The following is a 21,634-nucleotide window of genomic DNA, read 5'->3' as shown; positions in this document are numbered from 1 at the left end:
TGAGGGGCAGGGCAGCAAGTGCCAGGCACAGGACCCAAAGGAGCCAGCCTGAGCCCGGCTGGGTTTATTCTTTATTTGGCGTTTGTCGGAGCAGCAGCGTGAGCCGGGCCGTGCAGCTCCGGTCGGCAGGCAGCAGTTGGCAGTGTGGGCAGGGAAGGGGCTACCCACATGCTCGGTGTGTGTCGGGCAGCCCAGAGCAGCGTTTTGGGTGTTGGAGCAGCTGTAGGGCTCGGTCCCAAGCAGGATCTGAGGAGATGCTGCCAAAGGCTGAACGCATCTGCTCTGATGGGACATGCGGGTGCTGGATTCTTTTGCTGGCTGGTCTGTGCCTTGTGCATCCGTCAGTCAGGAGGGGCCTCCGTCCCCAGAGGAAAGTCCCTGGAGTCCCAGGTGCGAGTCAGTGTTTGCTGGTCATGAGCTTTATTACGATGCCGAGCGCAAGCACGGTGACGGCTGCAGCCACTGCCAGCCCGCGCCGGATGATCAGCTCCTTGGTGGACATGGCGCTGCCCGGTGGCTCTCCCTGGGGCTCTGGCTGGAAGGTGGCTCCCTCCAGCCTGGTGATGCCCGTGAGCACCACGCCGTTCTGCGCTTCCACCCCCGCTGCAACGACAAGGGGACGGGGTCAGCAAAGGCTTTGGGGCTCAAGAGTTTTGCCTGAGGTCCGACAGTGCTGTACGAGCACCGCAGGCACGCGGACAGCCCCAGCCCTCAGCCGTACCTACGCAGCCCCGCACTGCAGCGGCTGGGAGGTGAGCGTGGGGTGGTGGGGCCGGTCCTGTACCAGAGGGCAGTGCTTTGCAGGGGGGTTCGGGGCCCGGGTGCAGCTCCTCTGGTGGCAATGGGGTCACTCCTGCGCGGTGCTGAGCCTGGGGGAACAGCCGAGCGCAGGGAAGTGGCCGTGGTCCCGGATGCAGAACCCTGGGTTTTGCCATCCCAGCCCACCACGATCACAGTGAGGCTGCCGGGGACCATCCGGCAGGGTGGGCATGCTGCCGCGGTGTGCGGTTACCTCCTCGGCCGCCTTCCTCCAGTCCATGCGGGAGATGTAGACGATGAAGCAGGTGCAGAGCATGGCGACGCAGACGAGCATGCTGAGCCACAGCCCTGCGAGGGCACGCCGGCATCAGCGGGGCACCACCGCCAGACAAACCCAACGGGGACATCACTGAGGTCAGCAGGGACATTGGGATGGGGCTGCCCAGCAGAAATGCTTTTCCCCAGTGTATTTAGAGCTCCCAGCAGTTGCAGGGACCATCCCAGTCCACCCCAGTGTGCCCAGTCCCCAGCAGCCCTGCAGAGCCAGGCAGGGGTCATGGCAAGCCAGTGGCGGTGCAGGGGGAGCTGCGTCCATCCGAGGGGAGAAGATTTTGGGGGTGGAGAGCTTCCCACCCCTGGGGTTGGTACCTATGACACCGATCCTGGCCACGAAGAGCAGCACGACTGCCAGGGGCAGGCCCATGCCGTAGTAGCTCACGGCGTTGAGGATGGCGCCGAATTTCTGCTTGCCTATGCCTCTGAGCACCCCACTGCAGGCGCCCTGTGGGGAGAGGGAGGGAGGCTGGGGCCATGTGGTGCACCTGGGGCCGAATTTGGGGCTGTGCTGCTGCCCCAGGGTGCTGAACAGACCCTGAGGACAAGGCTTCCCATGCCTCTGATGGCTATTTCCATGTCTCTGCCCCATCCTGAGGGATGGCATCTTTACATGAGCTTTGTGTTTTCTAATGGGTACTCCCAGGTAGTTGATTTTCAACACCGAGGTCCCCTAGTGACAGTAGCAGTGTCCCCGGGGACTTACACACATGGCTTCGAACAAATGGAAGATGACGTAGACAGGCATGACCCAGGCCACCAAGTCAACGATCTCCCTGGGGACAGAGAAGAGCCAGCGGTCGCTTTTAGGAACAAACATCCGTGCGCCAGGGCCAGGAGCTGGGGACACTCACTTGTCGCTGGTAAAGATATATCCCAGCACGTCCTTTGTGGCGGCTAAAATGGCCCCCATGGCTACGCAAAATAACCCTGGAAAACAGAGCCAAGAGCTGAGAGCATCCTGACAGCGACGGGGAGCCCGGAGCAGGTGGAGGCAAAGATCAGGGGATGGCACCACCACCTGCTCCCGCTGTGCCGGCCGCGGCGCAGCCCTGACCTGTGCAGAGCAGGCTGGTGGAGGAGGACCTCTTGGATGTCTCAACGTCGCCAGCGCCCAGTGCGTTCCCCACCTGCACGCTGGCAGCCGTGCCGAGCCCCAGCGGGATCTGCAACCACAGGATTTTGGCCAGGTAATGGGGCCAGTGCAGCGACAGCAGCAGCAAAGGGGGAAGGAGAGCGGGATTTAATTTAGGATATCTCCGTGGGAGGGGGAGGCAGGAGCAAGGAGAGGGGGGAGATGTGGAGACCGGAATTGGCTGGAGTTGATTTTGGCTGTGTATCCATGCTGGGACTCCCCTTAGGGAGCCCGGTCTGAACTAAAACCCCCCAGCCCTTACCATGAAGGCGACGACGGACACCTCATAGATGATGGACTGCGCCGAGAGCTCCACGACGCTCAGCAGCCCTGGGGGCAGAAGGGCTCAGCGTTGGGTTCAGGCACTCCCAAAATGCCATCTCAGCCCCCACGCTGCCTGTGGTGCCCCATCGCACCCTGGCAACCCCCCTCCTCCCCGCTGACCTATCAAGAAGCTCCCAATTTCGTAGGTCCACCACTCGATGCACATCATGAGCATGCTGGGGATGGCCAGGGAGGTGAAGCTGTCCCATTCCAGCAGGCACTCGCTGGACCAGCCTGCGGAGTGGAGAGGAGACACGTCACCCGATGGAGACCAGAGTGACAAAGCGTCACCCCTGAGGGTGCCCAAGGCAGCTGGACATGCCACTCGCACCGGGACCTGTTTGCAGATCCCCAGCACGACACCCGTGGGCTTCATGGCACCTCCGGCCACAGAGCACACACTCAGGAGCGCCACTGGTGGAGCGGAGCAGTGCGATGCCCAGCTCAGCCCTCCCCAAGCAGAGCACCTGAGGACAACTTCGTGCCTACGTCTGTGCTCATCCGGCTTTGGGGCTGAACCCTCAACACCTCGGCAGGAGGTTTCCTTCCTCCAGAATTAATGTTTACTGCACGGCACTCGGCCAGTGCTCACATGACGAGCTGCCACCGAAGCGGCGCTGCGTTCCTGGGCTGGGGTTAATGTTTCCCCTCCGGGACTAACATCAGTCACTCAGAAGAATTGCTGGAAGATTTAGGAACGTGTGTAAAGCAGGAACCGGTCAGCGATGCCTTACCTCCCCACGTCTTCACGTGGAGCTTCTTGCCTACAATATACAGGAACAAGAAAATGGTTTGAGAATACTGAGCAACAGTGTTGGCCCAGGCAGAGCCCCTGGAAAGGAAACGAGAACGGTCGTTGGCATCACACTCACACCTCCCCAGGAGCAGGGTGCTGGAACCCAGGGTCCCACCATGCCCCATGAGCAGGAGCTACAGCTTGTGGTGCTGATTTCCCCACAAAATCACTTTTTTTTGTGTTGTTTTTACCCCCAGGGGCACTACTCACGCGATTCCCAGGTGGAACACGTAGAGGAAGACGCAGTTGGCGATCACGTTGACGATGTTACCGACGATCCCGCTCAGCACCAGGGGCCACATGATCATCTGCAAACAGGAGGGGACGGGGCTGCAGCAGCTGCGGGGAGGCCCTCGCCAACCCCAGTCCCCGCAGCTTTCACAGCCAGAGAGGGAACTTCTGATGTTGTCGCCAGCTCGGAAAATGAGCACTTTGAAGGTAAAATCCCAACATGGGGATGTGGGAAGGGAAGCTCATCAGGCAGAGGGATGCAGTTGTCTGTGTGATGGGGTGATGTCCAGGGCAGAGCTGCTCCGTGGTGCCTTGGACAAATGCTGCCTTGCCATGGGGAGTGGCGTGGATGAAAATCCACGTGTGGTTGAGGGATCCCTGAGTTGGGAGGATCCTCCATGGGCTCAGGGCTGCGGGACCCACCTGGTTCTGCAGGTACCTCGTCTCCAGGTTGTACAGAAAAACCGCCTGGAAAGCAAAGGGGTGCATGAGCCAGGGCTGGCTCTGAGTGCAGGCTGGGCTGCAGAAGTGGAAAATGCGTGGCCAGCACCCAGGACTTACCGGGAGAGCGGGGACAAACGCCATCACGTAGAGCTGGGTTAACCTGGCGGACACGAGAGCCACGGTCAGTGAGGGACCATGGCCACCATCCCCCCGTCATGCTGGGGAGGGACAAAGCAGGGTCCCCTGGAGGCCACCTGACCTGGAGACCTCAGGGTCCTGGTGGAGGAGGAGCAGGAGCTGCTCGATGTTGATGAGGATGGCACAGCAGGGGAAGCAGCAGAGCAGGAGGATGAGGGTGGCACGTTGTAGGATCACCCCCACGCGCAGCAGGTTCTTGCTGCCGTAGGTCTGCGGGTGAGAGGATGGCAGTGAGTGCTGGTCCTGAGCACGCTGGGCACTGCCTGGGAAGGACTGGGAATTTCTTTGGGAGCTCAGCACTCCCTGTTATGGGGTGGCTGCTGGGGCTCTGCAGTGCCTGGGCAGCATCAGGTGATGCCAGAAACCCCTGTGTCTTTAGGGTAAGTGGCAGTGTTACCCACCTGTGATATCAAGGTGTCACACGCTGAAGACAAACCGTATCCTACAGAGATGGCAGTAACATTTATAACCTGGAAAAGGGAATAAGAAATGACAACAGGGGAGTATTTAAGGCTTTCATGTAGGGAGAGAGGGAGAGCAGCTAAAAGGAAAGAGAAATCTGAGGTCTCCTCTGTCCCTGCAGGTCACAGGCAGCCCCAGCTCCGTCCCCATATCCCACCCCAGCATCAGCGGGTTGGGGCTGGTTCCCAGCACCGGGGCAGCCCCGCAGCGTTCTTACCGCAATGGCCAGCGTGACGGAGGCCAGCTCGACCTTGCCCAGGTGGCCGCAGAATATGGAGCTGACGAGGTGTATCAGGAAAATCATCAGCTGGATCAGGATCTGAGTGCGGAGAGAAGAGGCGGAGGTGAGCAGGGGTAGCTCTGCGGGGGACACCTCGGGGCTAGGGGACAGGAGGGCAGCATGTTTAGCAGCCCTCGGGGTCCATCTCATCCAGGAGCTGTTGAAGGCTCCGCTGGCCGAGGTCCCTGCTCCTCGCTGTGTCGGCTGTGGTCGGTGCAGCCCCGGTGCTCGCCTCCCAGGGTCCTTACCAGCGGCCCTGCCAGTACCAGCAGCTTCTTCGTGTCCTCCCAGAAGTTGTCCGGTACCAGGCGCTGAAGCCAGCGGCGTTTCTTCCCACAGCCACCGGTCGGGAGCGTGTGCTGCCCGGTGGCCATCGGCTCGCTGAAGCCGTTCTCCTCCGGGAGGCTCGCCCGCTTCATGCTGCCGCTCTGCCAGGGAGTGAAACGACCCCTTCCTCTGCGCTCTGTTAACGCTGCCGCGTGCCACGGCTCCTCCAGGGCGAGCAATGTGTAACCCGGGGCGTGAACTTCAGCCAGGCGAGCTGGCTGCGTGTGCCCTGCGGCCAGCAGTGATGGGGAGCGCGGGCAGGGGCAGGGCAGGGCACGGGGCTGGGAGCAGCGCGGATCCTGCGTCCCACCGCGGGCAGCGCGGAGGAGCCCGGGCGTGCAGCGCAAGGTGCTCACAGCCTGCCCCAAGCTGGTGTAGGGGCTGAGACTTCCCAAATCACCCCCATGAGCGCTCATACCCTGCTCCTGCTCTGCTGTGGCTCTGCCGGCCCACGAGCGAGACGGTCGTCATCCTCTTCCAGCGGAGACGAAGGGTTCATGGGTCCGTCTGCTGTCAGCTCCTGACTCCAAGTGCTTCACCGGCAGTTGCTGGGCCCCTCTCATCCCAGCAGAGGTGGCCAAGACAAGCCGGCCCCATTGGCTCCAGCTGTCGGCCTCGCACAGCACGGCAGCGTCAGATTTCACCGTCACCACTCCGCCAGGCCAAATATAGCATCCTGCCTCGGCCTGGCGCAGGGAGCCAGGGGGGCTCAGAAGCTGTCACCATGGGTGCAGACCCTCTCCGGCGCAGAGAAGCTGGGGGCTCTGTGCCCATGTGGCAGAGCAAGGGACTGTCCTGCTCTCCAGGGCTGTGCTGCCAGAACTACCAGGACTGCGAGCATGCCTTCTGCATCCTCCAACACCTGGGCGCTGCAAGACCGTGTTTACCACCTGCTCTGAACTCCTGCATGACCTCTTCTCTTCATCCACAGGCACCCAGCGCAGCCTGACGGGTGACGCCATCCGCCACTGGATGTGGTACCCATCTCTGAGTACTGGCTGTGCTGCAGAACCCACGGCATCGCTGCTCCACACAGCTCCAGGTAAGAGCAGGAACGTGGGACAGGGCTTGGTGTAAATGTCAGGGGCGTGGGTAGTGCACGAGGACCCAAGGCATTCCCTTGGCAGTACCGCAGCAGGGTACCACACCACCCAACCCGTGTGGCTCAGCAGCAACATAGAGTGAGCAAGGTGTGCGAGGCCCTGGCTGTGGCTACAGCCAAAGCCAGCTTCAAGCCCCTGGACCAGGAGTTTGAGGCTGCTTTTAAGGCTATTCTCATGAAAACTGGTCATTCAGCACCACCTCGACATGTGTCTCCGTGCCAAGAGCTTGGATGTGCCAGTGACCCACCCAGGTCGTGTTCATACCACATTAACAGCCCAAGGTTTATTCAGAAAACTTTATTGTATCAAAAGCCCACATCACAGAAGTGCCAAGAAGAGCTGATTTAGGCCTTGTGCCTGTCACACACCAGGTAGAACAGGGTCAGAGACGTGGCAGAGTCATCAGCCCTTTTGCAACACAATTGGCCCTGCACAGCACCGCTGCAGCAGAGTGGGCTCTGACGCACCGAGGCGCAGGGTGGTGTGTGAGGGACGGTGCTGTGCAGGCAGCGCAAGCCTCTGCCATTAGCAAATGCTGTGGACGAATGCTCCCAGGAGGAAGCAGGACAGCAGCACAAGGTCCCTGTCCCCATCCCTGGCCAGCCCCAAGGCAGGCTCCAGCCTCCCCCAAGTGACATCCCCCAGGCAGTGCTGGAGAAGCGACCAGCTCTTACGCACGTCCAGCCCAGGTACTGCACGCTCACCTCCTATAAGAACTGCAGACATACCATAAGACATTTTCAGTTAACCAGCAATGGAGCCAAGTGTCTCTAACCAGGTGCTGAGGGGGAATCCCCTCCTGTACCGTCCCCCTGGGACATTAGCACCTGCCCTCCTGCACACGCAGCCCGTTTCCCAGTGGCACACTGGTGCTGCCTCTAGCTGTTAGTAGTCAGGAGCCGGACCAGCACGCCCGCCAGCAGCACAGCGAGGGCAGCAGCAGCAGCCAGCACCCGGCGGATGATCAGGGCCCTCCACGCCACAGAAGGAGGAGGAGGGATGGCTGCAGGTTCCTCTTGTGTGATGAGCTCGTGGTCGGGGTGCCTCTCGCCTCCCACCATGGTGTCAGGCAGTACCATGGTGTCTACGGTGTCTGTGTCCACAGAGATGTAATCTGTGCGAGAGAGGTGAGTGTGGCAGGGAAGCCAAGGTGCAGTCAGGAGCTCCCAGTCTGAAGCTGGGAGCACCAGTGACAGTCCTGAGGGTCCTCCCCAAAGGCTCACAGAGGCTGGGACATGCAGCAGTAACAGGGACAGGTGTGCTCTGGCTCTTCCCTGCAGCAGCCAGGGTGGTGACAAGGGTAACGGGGACTGGCACCAGACACTGTGGTCTCTCCAGCCATAAGGGCTGACAGGAGAGACACCACTGGCATGATCCTGAAGGAGAGGAAGGGATGGCTGGAGAATTGGGGCTCCCTCCCTGTTGTCAGGCCTGGTTACATACCCACAGCAGATGTTTTGTTAGCAGCCGTGCCGTTGGAGTTCACATCTTCTAGCTGTTTTTTCAGTCCAGCTCGGATCTGAGCCTAAAAACACGTTGAAGAGTTGTTGTTCTCAGAGCAGAGATGTGCTGCCCAGCCAAGCAAACCCGAGCCTCCTTCCTCCACCCTCTCAAAGAAACCATGCTCAGCACCAAACTACTCCTGTGCTACAGCAGAGGGCCAAATCCTGTGTCGCTTTGCTCCCCCCCAGACAGCTGTACCATACTGGGGCAGGAGCCAGCCTAACACCTTTGAAGAGTTGCTGCAGGAAAGCACCAGTCTCACCTCTTCTGCAGCTTTCTTCCAATCCATGCGGATGACAAAAGCTGAGAAGGACAGGGATTGCAAGGAGATGCAAACGATCATCCCCACCCACAGACCTGTAAGAATGGAGAGGTATTTTAGCAAGGGCTTGAGGAAACCCAGCTTTTGCCAATCACTGCTAAAAGAGCCTAGGACTTCAGTGGGGTGAGATCATCATCCCCAAGAGAAACAGAGCTGCCCTGAGAGGCAGTGAGAAGGAGCAACGCCTGGGTAGGTCCTGTGCTGGGAGCAAGCTCAGATTTCCCATTCACTGGAAGCAATGCAGAGCCTGCCTCAGCAAAACACGTCAGTGTGTACTTTGCCCCCCCCGACCCGAGGTAGGATCTCAAGTCCCAGGGCTGAACCTTTGCTCAAGGTGCAGGGTTTGGCCCCGCAGCTCCTACCCAGCCAGACTCCCGATGCCAAACGCAGGATGCACCTACCTAACACCCCCATCTTAGCCACAAACATCAGTGAGATGCCGATGGGCAGCCCGATGGCATAATAGCCGACAGCATTGGCGATGGCACCCAGCTTCTGCTTCCCTGTGCCTCTCAGCACACCGCCGCAGGTCGCCTAAGGAAAGCAGGCAGAGGGTGAACACACGGGCAGCACGTGTCATGGCTGGTACCACCACAGGGCAGCTGGGGTATTGGCACAGCCCTGCAAACAGGGGAGCCCAGAGAACCGTCCCACAGAGCCCAGAGGGACCAAAACCAGGTCACAGACAGCATGGTGCAAGTTTCCTCTCCTCCTGGCTGCTGAGCCAGGCAGAGAGCACGGAGCCGTCTGCAGGCACCGAGGGGTGAGCAGCAGACTTCAACGTGCTGTCCACACTGCCTACATCTCCCTCCCAGGGACATGACAGAAGAAAGCAGACTGACACTGCTATCTAATAAGTTCTACGAGCACTGCCGCTGTGCTGTGAGAGCTGGATCTTCAGAGATGTCAGAAGTTTGCTTGTTTTGCTCTGAAAAGCTAGTAAAGAGCTTGACAAGAGAAAAGAGGAAGAACTGGGCTGTTCTGCAGCAGTACCAGTAGGCATCTCCAAGCACAGGGGACACTGAGGTGCTACAGGTAATGCAAGTAGCTGCTGTGACAGTTTTTCAGTGTGCTTCTCTGTATCATTTTAACAGATCAAGAAAGAGCTTAAGTCAGCCTTGTGCTATCCATTGCACCCCAGTCTGCAGAGAGGGATCACTCCATGTGCTGGAATACTCACTGCTGCTGCATCAAACAAGTGGAAAGGAGCAAAGATGATCATCACTTTGGACACCAAGGCAACGATCTTCCTGTGGAGAAGATGTATGCACTGATCAGGGAAAGCAGCACGCCTGGTCCCAAGGCTCCCTGGTTCTGACACATCTCCTGGACAGCTGCGATGCCTGCTCCTGGCCCACCAGACTTGTAGTGAGCGCACGCAGCTTGGGTATGGTATTGTCCCACCCTCAGCAGCATCCACGCTGCCCACTGACACCTGGTGGTGGGGAGGAACCTTTGGGGAACACATTTGCTAGATGGACATTTATGAACTCTATCCCTCCGGACCCTTTGAGCTGCTTCTGGGGCAGATCGCATTCTCCAGAAAGTTATCAATACTCAGAAGAAAGCTGTTAACTCACTTGTCATTGGTAAAGATGTAGCCCACCACGTCCTTTAGGGTTCCCAGTAATGTTGCAACCACCACAGCAAGAACTTCTGCAAGAAAAAGAAATAGTCAACCAGCTTGCCTCAAAGGCAGCATGCTCCTGGCCAGACCCAGACCTCGGGGGCTTCATGTGATGGGAACTGGGTTTGGCTGACCTCCAGCTGTTATTGCAGTAGAAGACAAGTCTGTTTTCTCCACTTTCTGCCCAGATGCTCCATCCACCTTCTAGAGGTGGAAGACAGAATGCTAAGTTGTATTTTTTATTGGAGCCTTTGCACCAGGTTCTTAACAGAGCAGAAGAACCAGGGTCTCACCCTGCCCAGAGGGCCCAAACAAGTGGGTTGGGGTTGCTGGTGGGGTGCCCCCAGCCCTGTGAGAGGTGAACTGAACCCAATGCTGATATCTGGCTTTTATTCCCCTCTGCAGGGGCTTAGGCTGACCTGCGCACAGCAGGGCAGTGATGCAGGAGGTCTTGGCTTGCATTATGTCCCCTGATCCCAAGGCATTGCCCACTCTGACACTCGCAGCCACGCTGAAGCCCAGAGGCACCTGAGTATCAGGAGACAGAGAGGAGGTGAGTGGCAATTGAAGCCTGCATCAGTTTTCTTCTTCTCCAGTAGGGAATCTGGGGCAATTTGCTAACACCCACCCCCACACTACTCCCTGCCCAATGTGCAGAATCTTTTGGGAAGCACCAGAGCAGGCTGGAACTGCAACGAACCCCCACCCACCCACTTTGGTAAAACAGTCATGCACACAGGAACACAATGACGTCAGTATGAGCAGTTTGGATATTCTCTGAGCAAGGACCGGCAGATGCAGTAAAGGGATTTTTCATCTCCAGCACAGCCCTGGGTGTGCAGCTACACAGTAAGCTTGAGAGTTATCACCTGCCTGGTACTGACTCCTGCTTCCCTCCCTAGCCTTGGTCTGCAGCACCATTGTCTGGGGCATCCTCCCAAGCTGATCCCAGTTTAATGCACCCAGCCCTTACCATGTAAGCTGCAGAGGAGAGCTCGTAGATGACCGACTGCGCACCCAGCTCCACCACACTGAGCCGTCCTGGAAAAGATTCAGCACTTCCTTCATTAGGTCAGAGTTAGAACTCCTCCTTCGCTGACAAGGAGGCAGTGACTACATGGTTCCCATCTCACAGATGCAGCATCTTACAGAATCAGCCCTGGAGACGAGGACGCTGCTGGCAGGAGATGCTCAGGGACACACAAGAGGTGGCCACTAGGGCAGGCACGGCTGGAGGATGCCCTGCTGCACCAGAGGAAGAGGACTGGGACTCACCTGCCAGGAAGCTCCCGATCTCGAAGGTCCACCACTCGATGCACATCATGAGCATGCTGGGCAGAGCCAGCTGGATGAAGGAGCCCCAGTCCAGGAGGCAGTCCCTGGTCCAACCTGCGAGGTAGGAGTGAAGCAGGGTGAGTGCGCTCTCTCTCATCCCCCAAAAGGGAGCCACACACTTTTCTGGACACTGCAGGACAGCATCCCAGCCACAGCTCCCAGCACATCAGCTTAGTCTTGCTGTACTGCAGTGCATCCCTGAGGTAGGTAGGTGATCAAGAATGAACCTGGTTCCCCAGCAAGGCCTTAGGATCACGTCTACAGCCTCGCCTCACAGTAAGGGGGTGGTAATGCCTTTGTCGGACCTACACCTCAGGTGCTGGTGACTGTGCCAAATCCCCAGGGCCAGACGCTGGTATTTTGAAGGCCTAACCCACAAACAGTACCTCCCCAGGTCTCCACATGGATCTTCTTCCACCGCACATACAGGAAGAGGAGAATGGCCTGGGTGTACTGAGAAACAGTGTTGGCCCAGGCCGAGCCCCTGGGGAGAGAAACAGGCAGATTACAAACACCGCCCTCAGCTACTCCTCAGCTCCAGCAGGGGACCTCTTGGCACCCATATAAGTCTCACTGCAGATACGGAGCAAGTCACACCCCTGCCTTATCTGTCCAAGTTGGCTGACTTTGGGCAGAACACTGCAGAACTGGGCACCCAAAGAAAAACCCCTACAGCCCTGAGCAAACCCCTGCACCCCCAGAGGGGCTGTCACCGCCTCTGCTCACACTTACGCCATGCCCAGCTTCAGTGCATATAGGAAGAAGGCGTTCATGGCCACATTGAGGATGTTGGCTGCAATTCCTGTCACCACCTGAGGTAAAATGATCGCCTGGAAGCCAAGGAGAGACTTTGGAGTTTGCTTCCCCAGCACTGTCCAAGCCCCAAAACCTGCAGCCGCCACCCATGGAATACTAGGGAGACCTTCAGCAGTGTCCAAGGAGAAAGCCAAGAAGGTGGCTCTCACTTCAGGTAAGGCTGGATTGTGTTAGACACACAGAAGGCAGCATGCAGGGCTCAAGAGCTGGTGCAGAGCTGGGAGGCAGCACTGGGGGAATGGAGCAACCCAAAGGCGGTTCCCATGAGCTCTCCGTGTCCCGCAGGGCCAGCTGGAGGCTGTGGATCACACATTCCTCAGCCCAGCTCTCACCACGACGGGAAGAATTTAGATCCTCAACTTTATCCATATTGCTAGGAATACCTTTAACCCATGGCCCAGAGCCCAGTTAGTTACACAATACCTGACTTAGTAAATATCTTGTCTGCAGCTGGTACAGAAACGCCGCCTGTAAAAGTCAGGATTCATTTCATCAGCACTGCCATACCATGGTTCAGCAGCCAGCTACAATTTAACACCTGCAGCTAGGTCCTTCCCAGGGCTCCCACATGGCCGTGTCAGGGTGCCACAGCCCAGCACGATGCCTGACACCCTGTGCTCTGTGTTAAGTCTGGTGTCTGCTGGTACCGGATGCACCACAGGCCAAGAGTAACAACAGGCACCGGTCCCGTTCCTGCTAGGCACAGAGATCAGCCTCCAAATGGGAGATCTCCCATGCTTCCTCATCAGCATGGGAGAGCAGAGTCTGGAAACCTTGGCAGAAAGCATTAACCTACAGGCACTTACTCTCCAGAGGTACTGCTCCAACTTAGAGGAGCCTCTCCAGGGAGAGGGAGTAAGTGGCCAAGAGCCCAGTGGCTGCATGTGCTAAGTGAGCTGCAGCCTTTATCACAGAGCTGAGTGAGCCCTGCAGCCCCTGGTTCCAATGTCCAGAGCTCATTACTCGTTGGGCAGAGACGTGGCCTGTAGTAAAAGCCTCTGCACACTAAGATGAAAGGCTGCATGTTTGCTGGTCCAGCAGCTACTGGCCGGTGCACGTCCATTAAGGCTTAAGATCAAGGTACACATCGTAAAACCTGAAATCGTGCTGCCCTGTGACCCGCAGTGCAAGGACCCCTCCTCCTTTCCCCATGTTACCAAGGGATACAGAGCTTCTAATAGCTTTAGCAGCAACTTACAGGAAGAGCTGGAATAAAGATCATCACATAGACCTGAGTTAACCTGGAAAGAGAGATGTTTACTCAGTTAATGATACAGGAAAGCAAGAGCCAAACCAAGCAGCACTGCATTTGAGCTCCACGGAGCCTTGACTTCAAGACTACCCAGCAACCCAGCCACAGCCAAATGCCCAGCCCAGGAGGGCTGGAGGAGATACAACAGCCATTGCCTCTGCTAGCAAGCGGAGAGCTGATGGGCACTCACTGCAGTCCTCCAGCTGCAGAGGACACAGAGGCCTCAAATCCCAGGCATACTGGCCCAGGGAAGGTTGAGGGACTCTTTCACCTGTTAATGGGGGTTTCTGTTGGCTCTGCTAGCAAGCAAGGTCCCAGAAGTCACCCTGTTCTGACCCAGGGGCTTCGGGGCTTGGAGGGCTGAGACCTGACAGGCTGCTGACCAAAGAGGGATCGGATTCAATCTCACCCCTGACCTGGAGACCTCAGGGTCCTGCTGGATGAGCAGGAGGAGCCGCTCTGTGTTGATGAAGAGTGCCCAGCAAGGGAAGCAGAACAGCAGCAGGATGAGGATCCCTCGCTGCAAGATGGTGCCCACCTGCTTCAGGTTCTTGCCACCATACGTCTGCGTGAGGACAGAGGACCAAGGTGAGAGTTATGAAGAGCCAAAGGATCTGGGCAAGTGCTCAAGACTGGAGCAATAGACTGATTAAATACATTTTCCCCCTGCTCCCAGGAGTGGCTAGCACCAGGCTGGTTGGGTTTAGCTGTTTCTCAGATGGATTGCACCTCCCTTTGCTACCCAAGCATGACCCAGGGTTCTTCAGGGAGCCCATCTCAGCTCCATCCCTTTCCTGTACCCCTCCTGCCCCATGCAGAGGGAGCAGGCTCCAGGCAGTGCATGTAGCCCCAGGCTGGCCGGAAGCTGCCATCCTCCCACCCTTTGTACCCAGACCACGCTGCGTAGGAGGTGAGACGTTGCCAACCCAACCCCACCAGGTACAAGAGGGAGCTGCAACTTACCTGGGACATCAGTGTGTCACATGCTGAGGCCAAACCAGAACCGATGGAGATGCCTGTCACATTGATGACCTGGAGGAGACACAAGTGACTTGGGTTGCAAGGGAAGACCTGTCCCTAAGCACTGCGTCCTTCCCAGCTGGGTGGGGAGACAGTTCAGCTATGGGTTTTTGGGAAGTTTCCAGTCTCTCTCTGTTTCTCAGAATAACACATTCATGTTACCTAAATAGTCTCTTCCCTGTTCTGATGTGAAAAGGAATCTCTACCACGGGGTGAATATCTAAAAGACTACAAACAGTGCTGCTCCTCAGCACACACACACCTAAGTCTGGCAGCTCCAGCTCCCTGACCAGCTGTTGGCCTTGCACCAGCACAGTCATTACTGCTCAGCTCCCATCTCCTGCCTCTGTTCAGGGCAAAGGAAGGAACAATTTGGTGGATGCAATGTTTGCGTTGCATCAGGCCGTGCTGATACACAGGGTCATCAGATAAACATTGCTACAAGACTTCTTTTTGATGTCTCAATTTACATGCTTTAAGTCAGAGGAGAAGCAGAGTAATACATACAGACACAGCCAGCGTCACGGCATCCAGCGTCACGGCATCCAGCTTGGCTTTTCCCAGATGGCCGCAGAATATGGAGCTGACCACGTTGATCAGGAACCCCAGCAGCTGGGCTACAAACTAGGGTGGGAAGAGGAACAGTGAGGTGAGCACCCATTCAGACCTGATGAGCACCACCCCTCCCCTGCAGCTGGACCATGACCAGTCAGTCGGGTTTGGACCATGACTGGTCAGGTTTGGACCAACAGCTGTATGCCTCCCACAGGCTCCCAGTGGCTTTGTCTTTCAACACCGGCTGCTGCCTCCAGTGGTATTTTGGTGTTGCAGTCAATCTGCCAGATGTCTTTGTTTAGCTGGGGTGTAACGGCTCCCGTAGAAAGCCTCTTTTCCATCATGAAAACCAAGTAGAGAGAAAATAAAAAAATCCCAGTGTTTCCATGCATCTGGGAAAAGCTCAGCTCCACAAACCACACTGTCCTCTCCTCCTGCAGAGATGCTAAGTCCAGCCTGCTTGTTCCTTGCCGGGGGCTACAGCAAGACTTGGCGATGCTGTTGCAGAGACTGTGCTCGAGACCTCATTTTCCCTTGGCAAGAGGACAGCCCCGCTCCAGCATGCGAGGCACAGAGCTGTGGCACAGCTAGGGCTGGATGGGAAGAGCTAGAGACCCACTGACAGGCGGGCATGGCTGGCGACCATGGCGCTGCTCTTGCTCCTTTCCTCCCAGCAGTCGGCAAGCCCAGACCGCTGGAGAACCAGCTCCTGTGGCGTCCCAGGAAGAACCTAACAAAACCTTCTCCTGCCCCGACCTCCCGCTGCTGCCTATGGAGGCAGCATCCTCTCAGGCCCCGACATGTCTAAGCTGTGAGTAATCCCCGCAGGAGGGGTCTGTACAGATTGCTCCAGCACAGGGTTTGACACGAAATGAGTGTGAACTAAGACGACCTACACCTAGAAGACAGCTGTAGGTTTGGTTTTGAGGTTATCGACGCCCACAGAGCAGCACACTGTGCCAAAGGTAGAAGCGCTGGGGGCACGGGACTAGGGCTGATGCGTTCTGCTACAGGAACAGAAACCAGTCGTTACTTCCTCTGCTGTCCTTTTGCACCAGGTCGGTGCGAGATGTCAACGAGGGCATCTCAGCGATGTCCTGAAGCTGCTCCTTAGCTACCACGTAGAGCAGAAGGCTTCAGTTACAAAGCTTCGCGTCTGAGGGATTCAGGCCGGGGTCTGTTCCTGCCCTTGGACGAGGACCCTGCTGAGGGCCGTGCTGCCAGACCCAGGCTGGGAGATGATGGGAAGGGGCTGCCAGAGCCAGCACTGGCTCCACGAGGCGAGCAGGATGAGGAAGCCCTGTGACAGCAAGCAAGCACCCGTGCGCCAGCGAAGGGCTAAACGGTGGCGGTTTAATGCTCGAATTCCGGCCCACCGGGTGCAGAGGAGCACGGAGCCGAGCCAGCCCCGGTGAGGATGAGCGAGGGGAGGTGAAAACGGAGGCTTCGGAGCCTGCCTCCCCCCGCGGGGCGCACGGGGCAGGCTGAGGGCGGGCGGCGCCCCGCTCCCCTCAGCGCCCCGCTCCCCTCAGCGCCCCGCTCCCCTCAGCGCCCCGCTCCCCCTCAGCGCCCCGCTCCCCCTCAGCGCCCCGCTCCCCCTCAGCGCCCCGCTCCCCCTCAGCGCCCCGCTCCCCCTCAGCGCCCCGCTCCCCCTCAGCGCCGCCGCCGTTACCCGCCCTCCCGCCCGGGCCCGGTTTCTCTCGGCGGCCCCCTCCATCCCCTCAGGCCCCCCGGCTCTCACCACCGGCCCCGCCAGCCGGGCCAGCTCCCGGCTCTCCCGCCGGACGCCCGCGGGGAGGAGGCGCCGGGCTCCCCGCAGGCACCGCGCCGCCAGACCGCCCGCCGCCGCCATGGGCCGAGCCGCCGATCTCCCTCCCCCGGTGCCGCCCGCCCGCCTTATGGGCACGGCCCGGGCCGCCTCCCCGCCCGCGGGGCCGTGGGGGTGCCGGCTGTGGGCGGTGCGGGCCGGCACGGCTCGGCTCGGCACGGCGGGGGCTGGGGCCCCGCCGCCCTGCATGGGCTTGGGGTCGGGGCCCCGCCGGGCTGAGCCTGAGGGGGCCGTTCCACATAGGCAGAGGTGCTGGCCGCAGCCCAGCGTGGGGTTTGGGGAGGCCGAGGAGCCCCCTCCGTGTGGGTTTGTTAAGCAGCGTCTGTGGGATGGGGACACGCGTGGGCTGCATCCCCCAGCTCGGGGGTAGGGCTGGGACCCTATAAAAATGTCCCAAGGTCACACACACACAGGGGGATGTGGGTCTGCCGAGAGCCCCTCAGCAAGGTTTGCTCACCAAAGGCAGGGATTTCTCAGCGCATCCTCCAGGGATGTTCGTCCTGCCATCGGCAGCGAGAGAAGGGCAGCTGGCCCTAGGCTGCTCCGTCCATCCCACGGACACCTCACCTGTAGGGGCACCTGGGGAATCACCCCCCAAAACAGGGATTTCCCGTCCACCAGACAGGCGCTGAAACGCTTCAGCAGTGCTGCAGGGGAGTAAATATTCGAAGGTGGGACCGTGTCTGGGCTGGGGTGCCCGTGGCTGTGTTTGCCCGGCACCTGGTGAGAAAAGGGGCCCTGCTTTGGGTGGGATCTGGGCCGTTAGGTGAGTGAGATTTTTACCTCCGCACAGGTGCTCGTAACCAAGTAGCTGTAACAAAATCTGTTTCCAGTGTGTGGAATTTTACAGTGGAAAGTGAGGCGTGTTTTAGAGCTGCTTAAATGCTGCCTCAGTGCCCTACAGCTGTGATGCCACCAACCAGAAATGTAAAACCTTGTTAATGTGCCCCTTTACCCCCTTGCTGCTTCAGCTATAACGCGACATCATGGAAAGCTGGGTTGTAGCGGTGGTGAGTCACAGCCTCGGGGATTTGATATGCCACGTTAAAATCCGGGCACTGCAGGACAACGGAGTGCCTGATCCTGCTGTGATCTGGTCCTCCAGTTCCTTCTGATTTTGGTGGTACTCGAGGGGGAAAAGGCACCTTGCAAAATTCACCTGAATTCGTTTCGTCAAGAAACGCATGTTTCGCTGCAGAGGTTTTCATTCACCGATCAACAAAACCTTTTCACAGATGAGGAGAGAACAATGTAAAGTTCAGGGTAAAGTTCCCAAGTTTATTTTAATTCTTGGGACAGTTTCCTCTTCCTTAGGCAGTGTTCACATCACTCGGTGCTCGTGCGGGAGTCTGTGCTGCCTGCGAGGCAGCACTTTCTTTGGCAGCTATGAAGAAATAGAATTTGTTGGCAGTGAACAAGGTGCGTCCTGCCTGGCAGTTGGAAGTCGGCTGCCTGATGGCGAGAGGGTTCCTGCGGTGCCGGTAGGCAGGAAGGGCAGATAAGGCTCAAATGGTGCCATTCAGGCCTCAACAAACAGTGCAAGTGTGAGTCACTTTGAAGTTTGCTGGTGACCCTGCTGAGATCAAGACCCAGGGCTGGCAAGGAGGAGGGAGAGAACCAGGCAGAAACCTGGGGAAAAGGACCATGAGAGGAATAAAACTCTTTTGTTTCAGGCTTAGGGGGGGGAAATGATACCTTCCAGCCCCAGGAGCCAGGTCCTGGGCTAGTCCCTGCAGAGCCAAACACGTAGAGAGGGTCTGTGATGGACGGACGGATGGACACACGCACACACACACACTTCTTGTGTTTTGCTGCTGCTGTTTGAAATAAAATATTTATTTTCAGAAGAGTTGCTCCATTTTCATGGTCACATGTGGATCCTGATCTTGCTGGGAAGCAGACTGGGTGTGATGAGCAGGGTCAGGGACATCTCCGGGTTGGGACCGTGCTGTCCCACTGCCGGCAGGAGAGGACGAGGGGCTGTGCAAGCTGAGCCTCGTGCTGGCACATTTGCTCCTTCCCTTTCCATCACGGGCACAAGGACATTGCCAGCTACCCCGCAAGGTTCAGCAGGGCCCTTCTGCCAGAGCCCCATGCAGATGGGCAGGGTCAAAGGTAGGGCTAGCCTTGACCCCAGCTGCCCCCAGCAATCCGGATGTTAACTCTCTTGCAACACCGGCTGGAAGAATTTGAAGGGTCAAATTCCTTCGGGGTGTAACATCATCGAACTCGCTCAGTGCAGACCTCCAGAGAACGTGAAGCTGTGCTGAGGAAGCCCGGTACCTCAGCACAGACCTGTTTAAAGGAGTTAATGTGTGACTGGCTACGAACCGTCTGGAGCACGCAGCTGGCCTGCCCTGTTGGAGCTGGTTTCAACAGCTGGGCCCCCGTGGCGTTCCCAGCAATGCTGATGTAAATCCAGAAGAATGCAGCTGAAGGGAGAAGGGTTGCAATTGCAAACATCATCAGGAGAGCAGAATCAGGCCCTTTCTCTGCAGATTTCCAGCAGGATGGCTACCCAGGGGTTTCTCTAGATACATATGTCCATATTTTGAAATACAGCCAACATCACGTTACTAAAATAAACCTCACAAACGTACCGTGTCCGGAACCATTAAGATTAAGAGCTACCAAATAAGAAAAATGTTAGAACACAATGGATTTGTGTCAAATGCTCAACTGTTTGAAGAGCCCCCCTTTCTTTTAAAAGACTTGGCTACTGGCTAATGTCCAGATATGTCCTGGTTCCAGTTAGGACAGAGTTAAGTAGCTCATAGTAGCTGGTAGGGTGCTATGTTTTGGATTAGGATGAGAAGAGCGCTGATAACATGCTGATGTTTTAATTGTTGCAGAGCAGTGTTTACACCAGGCCAAGGACTTTTCGGCTTCTTGCTCTGTCCTGCCAGCGAGCAGGCTGGGGGTGCAGCAGGAGCTGGGAGGGGACAGACCCAGGACAGCTGACCCAAACTGGCCAAAGGGGTATTCCATACCATCTGACGTCATGCTAAACAATATATAGGGGTGGCTGGCCGGGGTGGGGGGCCGGCTGCTCGGGGATAGGCTGGGCATCGGTCAGCGGGTGGTGAGCAATTGCATTGTGCATCACTTGTTTTCTTACACATTATTATTGTTAATACTATTACCATTATCACTATTATTATTATTATTGTTATTATTATTTTCCTGTCTTAATAAACTGTCTTTATCTCAACTCACAGGCTTCACTTTCCCGTTTCTCTCCCCCATCCCAGAGAGGGAGGGGGGAGGGTGAGCGAACGGCTGTGTGGTGTTTAGCTGCCAGCCGGGTTAAACCACAACAAGATACCATGGAAAATCCACTCCTCCCTGTGTCATCTGGAGTTCAGAATACAGCTAAATTAAAAACTAAGGAGCTTTTTGCAATGAAATCAGTTTTTAAGTGCCATACCTCGGGAGCACGTGATCAGGGCTGTGCCCTGTAGCTGCGTCCTCTGATCTCAGAGGAGAGAAATATCAATAAGAAAGAGGATTGAAGGAGTAGAAAAGAAGGGGGGATGGCAGGAACAGCCTGTTGCAGCTCAGGATGCTCACCTGATCTCTAATGCAGTCAGCCTTCTCACGTTCAAGAGGGTATCGGGCAGGTTGTATTTCTGGGGGGGGTCACATAAAAAGAACTGCTCACCCTGTTGTCCCATATCGCCGGTGCAGACATGCCTCTGTCAGAAGGGTTACAGAGAGGCTGGAAGCTGCTGTTCACAATGGATGGCATTTCTCCAAAAGGCAGTTGCCTGTTTCACAAAAGCAATGAGAAATCCAGAGTCCCGCTGGCACCCGCGAGGCCTCCTGCCTTGGCACCGCCGTGCACCCAGCGCCGCGTGCTGCTGCCATCCGCGTGCTGGGAACCCCGCTGGAGCCCTTCCCACGATAACCAGGCTGCTGGTGGACAGGAGTTTTCTTTGGTGGCTTCTTTAACCTATGCTTTTAGGTTAATCAGGCTACTGCTGCTAAAGGAAACACCCTGAGCGCGCCGTTCTTTTTTTTTTTTAATGCCATGGGCTTAATTTTCTCGGGCTGATGAGCATCTACCACCATGCCCTCGCATCACCGACTTCGGGCAGAGGCCATAAAGCGTGAAGGGCTTCTCCGATTGAGACAGGAAGCGTGAGCTGAGCTCGGCTTGCGCCTCCCGCAGCCCAACCCGCGTCCCTCCTGCCCCACCGGGACACCGGGGACCGGGCAGCGGCTGGCACCGGCTGCCCCTCGCCCGCCGGGGCCGCAGGAGCCCGAGCCCCGCCGCCGGTAGGTGTCACTTGAGGCTCGGGAACCTCCAACACGCCGAGCTTTCCTCGCTTCCACGCAGAGCAGAGATGAGCAGGAGGGAGCCGGGGATGAAATCCTTTTTTTTTTTTCTTTTTTTTTCCGGGGTTTCTCTTGTTCGTTTGACACTTTGGGACTCATCGGTTTCGCCCTCCTTCGGACCACTTGTTCGGTGTTTCCTTTCTTGTGGCAAAGACCCCAATAAACACCGATTGTGGGGAAACCAACCACAAGGCCAGCAGAAACATTTGCCAAATAGTTTGGCAAAATATTTGCCAAATACTTTAGAGAAAGATACAGTACGCGGGCGGTGCAGTTTTAAAAGCGGTAGCTCTAAAAATGAGTAGTAGAAAAAAGCAGATTGGCAGTATCGCTTTGCAGACAATAAACTGTTGGGTGAAAGCCCCTCACTGTCTTTGTGCCTCTTTACTTCTGGCCCCTCGGGGTGATGCTGCGGGGTCTGCGCGTGAGCTGATGGCCACTTGCAGCCGGACTTGCCAGAATTCGCACGGGTTCACCCCATTTTGGGCAGCCTCGCCTTGGGGACGCTGCTTGGACAGGTCCAGCTGCTCCCTCACTTTTTCTCGTTCTGTGTTTCAGGGCATCTTAATTCTGCTTGGCTCACTAAAAAAGAGGTCATTTTTAGTTGACTGCAGCTATAAATATCATTTTTACAGCAGAATATTTA

The 21,634-nt window shown here is 57.2% G+C and overlaps 2 protein-coding genes and 2 long non-coding RNA genes across 7 annotated transcripts; 2 read left to right on the top strand and 2 right to left on the bottom strand.

Moving 5' to 3' along the window:
- Nucleotides 1-59: 59 nt before the first annotated feature.
- On the bottom strand, nt 60-6,326 carry LOC308180631 (multidrug and toxin extrusion protein 1-like). 3 transcript variants are annotated; one of them, XM_080562626.1, is made up of 18 exons: nt 5,708-6,324; nt 5,211-5,390; nt 4,900-5,001; nt 4,622-4,690; nt 4,282-4,430; nt 4,140-4,182; nt 4,002-4,046; nt 3,558-3,655; nt 3,286-3,383; nt 2,672-2,785; nt 2,490-2,557; nt 2,150-2,258; nt 1,947-2,022; nt 1,799-1,868; nt 1,408-1,540; nt 1,013-1,107; nt 722-869; nt 60-603 (listed from the first exon to the last, which is right to left on the bottom strand). In XM_080562626.1, exons 1-18 carry the CDS (start codon nt 5,786-5,788, stop codon nt 398-400), a joined length of 1,884 nt encoding a protein of 627 aa, XP_080418752.1. In that variant the 5' UTR covers nt 5,789-6,324; the 3' UTR covers nt 60-397. The 3 variants fall into 3 exon arrangements, 2 of the variants coding, with proteins under 2 accessions (XP_080418752.1, XP_080418751.1); XM_080562625.1 differs by having other exon boundaries at nt 5,211-6,324; XR_013941088.1 differs by lacking the exon at nt 1,408-1,540 and having other exon boundaries at nt 5,211-6,326.
- Nucleotides 4,703-9,448, top strand: LOC308180651. Its single transcript, XR_013941089.1, has 3 exons — nt 4,703-5,026; nt 6,221-6,331; nt 9,312-9,448. It is a non-coding gene; the product is annotated as an uncharacterized lncRNA (long non-coding RNA).
- LOC308180633 (multidrug and toxin extrusion protein 2-like) lies at nt 6,675-19,663 on the bottom strand. 2 transcript variants are annotated; one of them, XM_080562628.1, is made up of 17 exons: nt 16,564-19,656; nt 14,775-14,891; nt 14,211-14,279; nt 13,664-13,812; nt 13,194-13,236; nt 12,419-12,463; nt 11,912-12,009; nt 11,566-11,663; nt 11,120-11,233; nt 10,818-10,885; nt 10,264-10,372; nt 9,798-9,873; nt 9,398-9,467; nt 8,619-8,751; nt 8,158-8,252; nt 7,836-7,917; nt 6,675-7,506 (listed from the first exon to the last, which is right to left on the bottom strand). In XM_080562628.1, the coding sequence occupies exons 1-17, from the start codon at nt 16,837-16,839 to the stop codon at nt 7,271-7,273; spliced, it is 1,878 nt and encodes a 625-aa protein (XP_080418754.1). In that variant the 5' UTR covers nt 16,840-19,656; the 3' UTR covers nt 6,675-7,270. The 2 variants fall into 2 exon arrangements, with proteins under 2 accessions (XP_080418754.1, XP_080418755.1); XM_080562629.1 differs by lacking the exon at nt 10,264-10,372 and having other exon boundaries at nt 13,657-13,812; nt 16,564-19,663.
- Nucleotides 9,490-11,118, top strand: LOC308180652. Its single transcript, XR_013941090.1, has 3 exons — nt 9,490-9,604; nt 10,250-10,397; nt 10,980-11,118. It is a non-coding gene; the product is annotated as an uncharacterized lncRNA (long non-coding RNA).
- Nucleotides 19,664-21,634: the final 1,971 nt, after the last annotated feature.

This window comes from Anser brachyrhynchus, assembly GCF_964034855.1.
Source record: "Anser brachyrhynchus genome assembly, chromosome: 20".
Lineage (NCBI taxonomy): Eukaryota > Metazoa > Chordata > Aves > Anseriformes > Anatidae > Anser > Anser brachyrhynchus.
The sequence above is the reverse complement of the archived record's forward strand: the minus strand, read 5'-3'. Positions and strand labels throughout refer to the sequence as shown.

What these genes read in the sequence shown, in the direction of transcription:
- LOC308180631 (XM_080562625.1), bottom strand. Translation starts at nt 5,705, where the DNA reads ATGAGCGCTCATGGGGGTGATTTGGGAAGTCTCAGCCCCTACACCAGC. An exon ending in TGTCCGTCGTCGCCTTCATG is followed by an intron (nt 2,259 to 2,489) that starts GTAAGGGCTGGG and finishes CTGTGGTTGCAG; the next exon opens with ATCCCGCTGGGGCTCGGCAC. An exon ending in GGAGGAAGGCGGCCGAGGAG is followed by an intron (nt 870 to 1,012) that starts GTAACCGCACAC and finishes CTGTTCCCCCAG; the next exon opens with GCTCAGCACCGCGCAGGAGT.
- LOC308180633 (XM_080562628.1), bottom strand. Translation starts at nt 16,839, where the DNA reads ATGCAGGGCGGCGGGGCCCCAGCCCCCGCCGTGCCGAGCCGAGCCGTG. An exon ending in CCATGTGGAGACCTGGGGAG is followed by an intron (nt 11,234 to 11,565) that starts GTACTGTTTGTG and finishes CCTACCTCGCAG; the next exon opens with GTTGGACCAGGGACTGCCTC. An exon ending in TCTCCTCTGCAGCTTACATG is followed by an intron (nt 10,373 to 10,817) that starts GTAAGGGCTGGG and finishes CCTGATACTCAG; the next exon opens with GTGCCTCTGGGCTTCAGCGT.